This window comes from Gymnogyps californianus, chromosome 2 (assembly GCF_018139145.2).
Source record: "Gymnogyps californianus isolate 813 chromosome 2, ASM1813914v2, whole genome shotgun sequence".
NCBI classification, from domain to species: Eukaryota; Metazoa; Chordata; class Aves; order Accipitriformes; family Cathartidae; genus Gymnogyps; species Gymnogyps californianus.
In genome coordinates this window covers 151,052,741-151,059,648 of record NC_059472.1, presented here as the reverse complement: position 1 = coordinate 151,059,648, position 6,908 = coordinate 151,052,741, and the positions used below count along the sequence as shown (strand labels likewise).

Sequence of the window (6,908 nt, the reverse complement as noted above, 5' to 3'; positions counted from 1 at the left end):
TGTTGACCCTAGATATTAATATTGATTTATGATATTAAACAAGCATAAATATTTTACTAAATTCCAATATTTATATGTAAATAAGCTTGATGGGACTGGCTATTTTTGAAGGGTGACAGATTAATTCTGTTACTTGACCACTTTAAGCATCTGCTGTCCTTCATGTTTTTCAAGAGTTATTGGATGTTTCAGTGTATGGACTGCTCCCAACATCAGGAGCTGAGTCAAGGAAACTCGATGGTTTCGATATGTGACACAGTTGTTCACAGTAAAGACTAACCTGCTGTAAAACCTGTGGCATGAAATACAACAGTCCTTCTTATGCCTAGGGAAGGTTTCTTGAGTTAGTAGCTGACAAGTGATGCTTAGTCAGGCATACTGCCGGGCCTTTCAATCACCAGTGATCTTGAGTCATTCAAAGGGAGTTCCTTCCTTTGCCTCCCCCAGCCCACCCTGGTTAGCTGTGATGGCAGTGGGATTTGAAACACATACTTAAAAGCTCTTCTCAGACCACACTTCTGCCTAGTTCCAAATGCCTCTAGCAAGGACACCAGCGTAGGGTCGGAAAATAGCGATTCTTCATGGAAAAAACCTTCCAGTTCGTGCTCAGCGGAACCGCACGAGGGAGCGCTTTCACCTTCAGAACATGGCGTCCCCTCTGGGCAGACCTGAAGGCCGCCTCCCTCCGCACGCCTCCGCTGCAGCGCCGCGGGGACTCGCCTTTCTGTGTCCCCATGGGCGAGTAAAGCTGGACTCGGACGATTCAGTAGCCCCCGCAGCTCACGGGTGACTCGTCTTTCTCACAGAGAAGATAAGAGCCTGAAACTTTGGGTGCGTCGTGTATCTTCCTGGCAGCTTAGCACCGCCACCAACTGCTGTTACTGTCACTAACCCCTCAGGCTGACGATCCATTCTGGATTTCAACAGGGTCAATGGAAGGAGAGGGCAGGACCTGTTTAGCCACCCATCTCCTGAGGATTCTCCCCATCGAACACTTTTGAAATGTATAAACCAGGCATGGGGTTTTTGCATGAATTTCTGGGAATGCTCATGAAACCAGTATCTTCCCAACCAAGCACTTTGATAACCCGTCATCCAACCCCAGCTTCCCCAGCTGCAGCAGTACAGCAACGGCACAAGCTGGATACTCAACAGCTTGTAACAACGTGATTTCTGGGGTTCTAGCTCTGCTCTTCCCCCTGAGAATAAACGCACAGTTCTTCACCGCTGCTCTGCAGTCACGCAACTGCATTGCAGGAGGCACTGGAAACAGACTGCCACATCCTCCTCCTCTGCATCCGCTCAGCCCTGAGCTCCTGCCGTTGCCATTACCAGTGACAGCTGTTGCCATGACAGTTTTACGCACCCATTGAGACAGGCACTGAAAGTCACCATTTACTGTTTTTTAACTACATCTGGTGTAAAAGGAGCTTTCTGTTGACTGCTGTTTGCAACTGGCAAAAGGCTTCTGGAAAGGTGTTCAGCTATGGTACCATCTAGCCCATTTCGATAGCTGACATTTTAATTATGGCAGAGGTACTGTAGAAACACTGAGGTACAATAATTCGTAAAACTGTACTCCATGTATCTCTTAGTTGTCTGTATTATAGTATCAAATGAAACCACCAGTGTTGTTAGAGGAATACAGCATTTTTAAAGCAGTACTAACTCTAGTCTTTTTATCCACTGATCAGTCACATACTACTGCAAAACAAAGCTTACTAACTTTCTAGGTTTTAATTTCGCATTCTTGGCCAATAAAACCTTCCCTGCAATATTGCTGCTTCCTATTTCTTTCTTTTTCTTTTTTCTTTTTTTTTTTTTTTTTTATTAAGATCTTGGCTGTTTATGTGCATTGGAAAAGTAATTACTTGATATGACCGATGAAACAGACATGTTGCAAAATCAGTTAACCCCCTCCCCATCAGAAGAAAATAAAATGCACAGAAAACTCTTGTTCCACAGAGACATGAACTGAAGGTAGCAGGACTGGTTATATGGGACAATTTACAGTTCTCCAGAAATCAAGGATAAATTAAAATTTTCAAGTTATTACTAGGCATCTCAGCTTTACTAGTAAGTGGGATGATGACAGTTGAAGCCGTTCTTTTTAAGAACTGGTTTTTTATGGGCAGAAATGGGGGGGGGGGGGGGAGAAACATGTTTTGTAGCTATTTACTAGCCCCCAGATGTCCTAGATGGTGATGAAGAAAGGTGGATATAGTAAGAGTGGTGGGAACAGTTTGTCAACAACTATTGCTACGCAGCATGCACAAGAGTTAATAAAATAAATTATATACCACATTTTCTTTTCAAACAAGCTTTAAATAGTCCATATGTAACAGAATCATGTGTTACAGACAAGAAATTCTTGCTGCCAAAACACAGGATGAGTCTTTTTCCCCGTCGTTCTTTCCAAATTACAGACTTAGGAAAAAATATTTCAAGAAATTAGAAGATTTTAAAAAATAAAATTATGCTAAAAAACAGAAAAGGCCAGTAGAATAGACCAGTGAAGTACATGAACAAGTCATCAGAAGAATGTTAGTACACAGGTACTTACAAAAAAACACACAGGAGTGACATAAAGGCTTTAAAGACACATATACTATGCAGGCTAAATCAGTATCAAAGAGCAGAATACATAGGCTTTATTATAAACTCTGTAATTCATGCATTTGTGTGTGCAGATAAAATATACTTAACGCCATGTATTTAAATGCCGTCAAGAAGACACCTGAACTCCTCCCTGGCAACATCAGTTGACTTCAGGGAAGAATTAAACCCAGTTTTGTTTATTTTTATACACTGGCCTGATCCAAACCCATAATCTGTAAAAGGGAACAAAGTAAAAGAAAGAAACAGGGTATTTTATCTGAGCCGCTCAGAGACACTGGGACAAAGATCCAAACCCACTTTTTGGTAATCACCGTCACTGGAATGTAATGGCAGCAACACCAGCCCTGACAGTTCTCAGCTGTGTTTCAGAAAGTGGCTCCAAGAAGAACAATCCAAGGGTTGAGTGGGGAAAAATAGAAATTAACCCTGTAGTACATACATACATACATACATACATAGATGGCTCTTTTCAGAACAAAATAAGGTAGCACTACTGAGTATGTGGCAATATGGAGATATTATACAGGTTAAATCTGCTTGGGGCACCTTCACTCAGAGGGATAAGTCTTCTTAAAATATAATAATAATAATACTTCTTTATACTTGCCACTTGTTAGCAATTGTTTACATCGTAGAAAAATAGATAGTATTCTGTAACAAGAAATATAGTTACTTTGTTAAAATGGGCTATTTTAAACCAGCTACTATTCTTTCATATAAAGAATTTCTAAACAGCAAAACAAAAATAGGTAATACTGAGTGCAAAACAGCCAGTGGTATACTTTGCATTGGTTTGAAACACTAGTTGCCAGCTACTATAATTACACGTTCTGTACACTGTCCTACAAAAGTCTTCCATCTTTTAGAAGCTTTGGGGTTTTTGCTTTTCTTCTCTCTAGGTGGCAAGTAAGTATTTAATCCCAGTAAATTCAAACTCTGGAAGTCAGAAATAATTTCACAATCAGTCTTCGCTACCATTCTCTCACATTCCTTCCCCCACATAGTGCAGCAGCACTTTCTACTTATGGCCAAAAATCCCTTAAGTTAAACAAAGTTTAGACTGTAGATACTCAGAAGTTTAGCTTATAAATTCACATTCTTTTAAAAATCATTTCACTAATCTCCCACGTTTACATTTACACCAAAGAGAAAGCTCAAAAGCCTCACTTCATGCATTTCGTCATCCCCGCTGAAGACTGAAATAGAGTTCAGATGAAAACTCTTTGCCAACGGTAGGTATTAAGTCTTAACACTACAAAGCCAGATGGTTCCACTGGAGAAGTCAGATTTTTCTGTGGTCTCTGCAACAGTTTCAGATACGAATAGCTAATTCCTAGTGGCAGTGGTAAAGGCATTATCAGTACACCATGAACACCACAAATGGAGGCAATTTCCAAGCATCAAAGAACAAAAAACAAACAAAAAGCACCCAGAAAAAAAATCAGTGAAACATTCTTAGTAGAGCAGAAATCTCTCTATTCTCCTCTTCATTCATCTCACACCTTTTCAACTTTGGTGGGGTCATACGTATCTGAAAAAAACCAAGAAAACACTATTAATAATGTATTGTGAAATCTATTCAACATTGCTAGCTGCAGAAATGAGACATCTTTCCCCTAGTTTTTATTAAAAGAAGCAGCTAATACTGGACTTACAGCCTTAAAGATACATACTACAGTCCTGATGCAAATTCTGTATTTACACCAGTGTAATTTGGGAGCAACTTGGATCAAATGCATGGAGACAGAATTTGGGAAGCCTTGGGTAGGTAGGAACAAGCGCACTGAATGCTAAGTGATTACTTCTAGTTTTCAGATGCTTTGACAGGGAGAGAAAGACGTAAGATTTGCCTCTCCTTGTACTGAACACTAAGGACAAGTAAATGCTTTAAGCATCCCAGCAGGGTGTTCAAGGCTGGCTGAAGAAGTGGTGATGCCATCCAGTCATCAGGGTCTTTTCATTTGATTGCAAATCCTCTGTTTCAGATTAATTCAACAGAATACAGGAAAGCATAGCTGCGTTGCATCACTATGGTTAGACTGTCTCGCTTCAGTCTGCAAAACTGCAGCTCACGTTTTGAACACTGTTCACTAAAGCACTGGACTGGCTTACTAACACTGTTCTTCATTTTCAGCCTACCTCTTGTCAGTTCACAGGACAGACCACACGTTGTTTTTCTTTCCTGAATCCCCAAGGACACTCTTCTATCAGATTTTTTAATTGGATTTATCCCAATGTTGGCCATGAAGTGAGCAGATATGAGCCTTTTCCTTCACCCTTGTGACTCTGGGATAGGATTGCAACGAAAGGGCTTTGCCTCGTGAGATCTGCCTGCCCTGTGCCGTCATGCACACATCTGACTTACCCTAGGCTCCCTGGGATGCACTGTCATGGCGTGGAGGAACCAGGGCTACCTATGGAGGCATCTGTAGGCACACAGGGGCCTGGACAAACCGGCACTGCAGCCCGTGCTACCGTGTGCTACTTGCTGCTCTTATGCAACCTGGGTATCTGTGCTAACCTTAAATGTCCCTCCCCGTAGGCTGTACTCCCACAGCACTCGCATTTAAACAGTTGAGCATGAAAATAGTTGCACACATAAATATCACACTTTGGAGTAAAACGTTCACCCTCAGGACTTTTATGTTGATGTGAATGAATGTCTTCATTCAAACAAGCATAAAAATCCTCAGAGGGAAATTTTTACTCCTGTGTGCAAGTGTCCATCTGCAGCATCCAGACTCATATCAAGGGGGGACCGGCTAAGAAAGAACTTCTGGATTTGGCCCCAGTGGGTGGATTCCTGGTGCAGGATCCTTTATCGCTTCTCTTGCCCACTCTCCTCAAATTGCTAGGTCAGCCAAGAAAGGAGTCTGTGCTAGCAACACCTACGTTCTCAGAACTGCTTATCACTATTCAGCTTCTTCTGGTATTTCCAAACTTCAAGAACAGACACCACATGAATGCAAAAAAATGAAGAGGAAAAAAGTTTTTGAGGGCTAGTGCGCTCCAGGATAATGCTGCATCTTTCTAAGCTTAATGCACTGATGGTGTGGGAAGACGCCTCTCAAGCAGTAACATTTTTTTAATGGTAAATATTTTGCCATCTAAACTGCTAGAATGTACAAAAATTCTGAACTGTTCTGTGTGAGGTTTACCTAAGAATAAAAATGGATTCACATTTCAGAAGCCTGATTTTCCTAAGGCCAGACACATTCACACTAATGGAACTCCCCACAAAATTGCAGGTGCTCACTGTTTCAGGGAGTGGCGGGGGGGGAGGGGGAGGAATCAGGCCACAAGACATGGAGCCTTTGCGTGGCTCAGTTTATTCCTTGAAAGCTTACCCACCCCCTCAGCACCTAAACCAAGGACACAAAAGGGCCAGACTGCCAGGCTACATCACACTTCTGGGGGGACAAACATTGGAGTTCCAGCACTGATACAGAAATGTTTATTCAACATTTGGTTAAGCTCATTTGAAATGCTCTCTACAGAAACAAAGCCAGATAAGCAGTCTCATGGAAGCAGTCTTCAAACAGCAAAGGAGAAAAGACATCCAGTGCATTTGGGAACATTTGGAGATGTTCTTCTAATGGCAGTATTTGCATAGTAAGATCAGCTTCTTGCACTGAGTTTCGGCAGAGCTCTTACTCTGAGAGATGACTGTTCATCTGCCAAGCTTCATTATGCATGTGAAAACCTGTTTCTGTTAAGGCCTCTAGCCTCTGCGACAGGCCCAGTCTGCAATTATAAGACTAACATCACTCTCCCTCCCTCCAAATAGAATGGCCTTTAGCAGTATTTACTCTTTAAAAGCAACAAATACAATGGTTTTCCAGGATTCTCATTTTGGCTTTCAATGGTACCAGTGGGCTAGTCTGGAAGTTGGAGTGAGAGTTAACAGAGGAAGACACAACATCAGGCCTTTCTACAAACATGAATCTTCAGTCCTGCCCAGTTAAGGTAAGGTGAAGATCTTGTGGCTGTCAACAAACTGGGGTCTCTTTGGATGGGAAGAGGCCAGTGGAGGAGACGTCTGCCTGCCCCATGCGAGTGTGTGTTACCCTGCAGGACTGGACGTGCGCAGCAGAAAGGGACATCCACGCTGTGCAGACGTGGGGAGGGCTGTTACGTCTGTGAGGGAACTGCTGCAATGGGAACACACTGCAGAATACAAGCCTGGCATTGTCAACAAGAGGGATAAATTTAGACCTAATTTACTGCAGAATAACTCTCCAATAAAACACACACAATCTGTTTTGATACATCCCTGAAGTCATGTCACC

General features: G+C 42.2%; 1 protein-coding gene across 1 annotated transcript in view; it reads right to left on the bottom strand.

The window, feature by feature from the left end:
* Positions 1–2,284: 2,284 nt before the first annotated feature.
* The window catches only part of JCAD (junctional cadherin 5 associated), a 29,618-nt gene continuing 24,994 nt past the window's right edge, over positions 2,285–6,908 (bottom strand). The window contains exon 4 of the mRNA XM_050891917.1: positions 2,285–4,150. Within this exon, the coding sequence (XP_050747874.1) occupies positions 4,116–4,150 (35 nt within the window). The 3' untranslated portion in view covers positions 2,285–4,115. The remainder of the gene's footprint in view (positions 4,151–6,908) is intronic.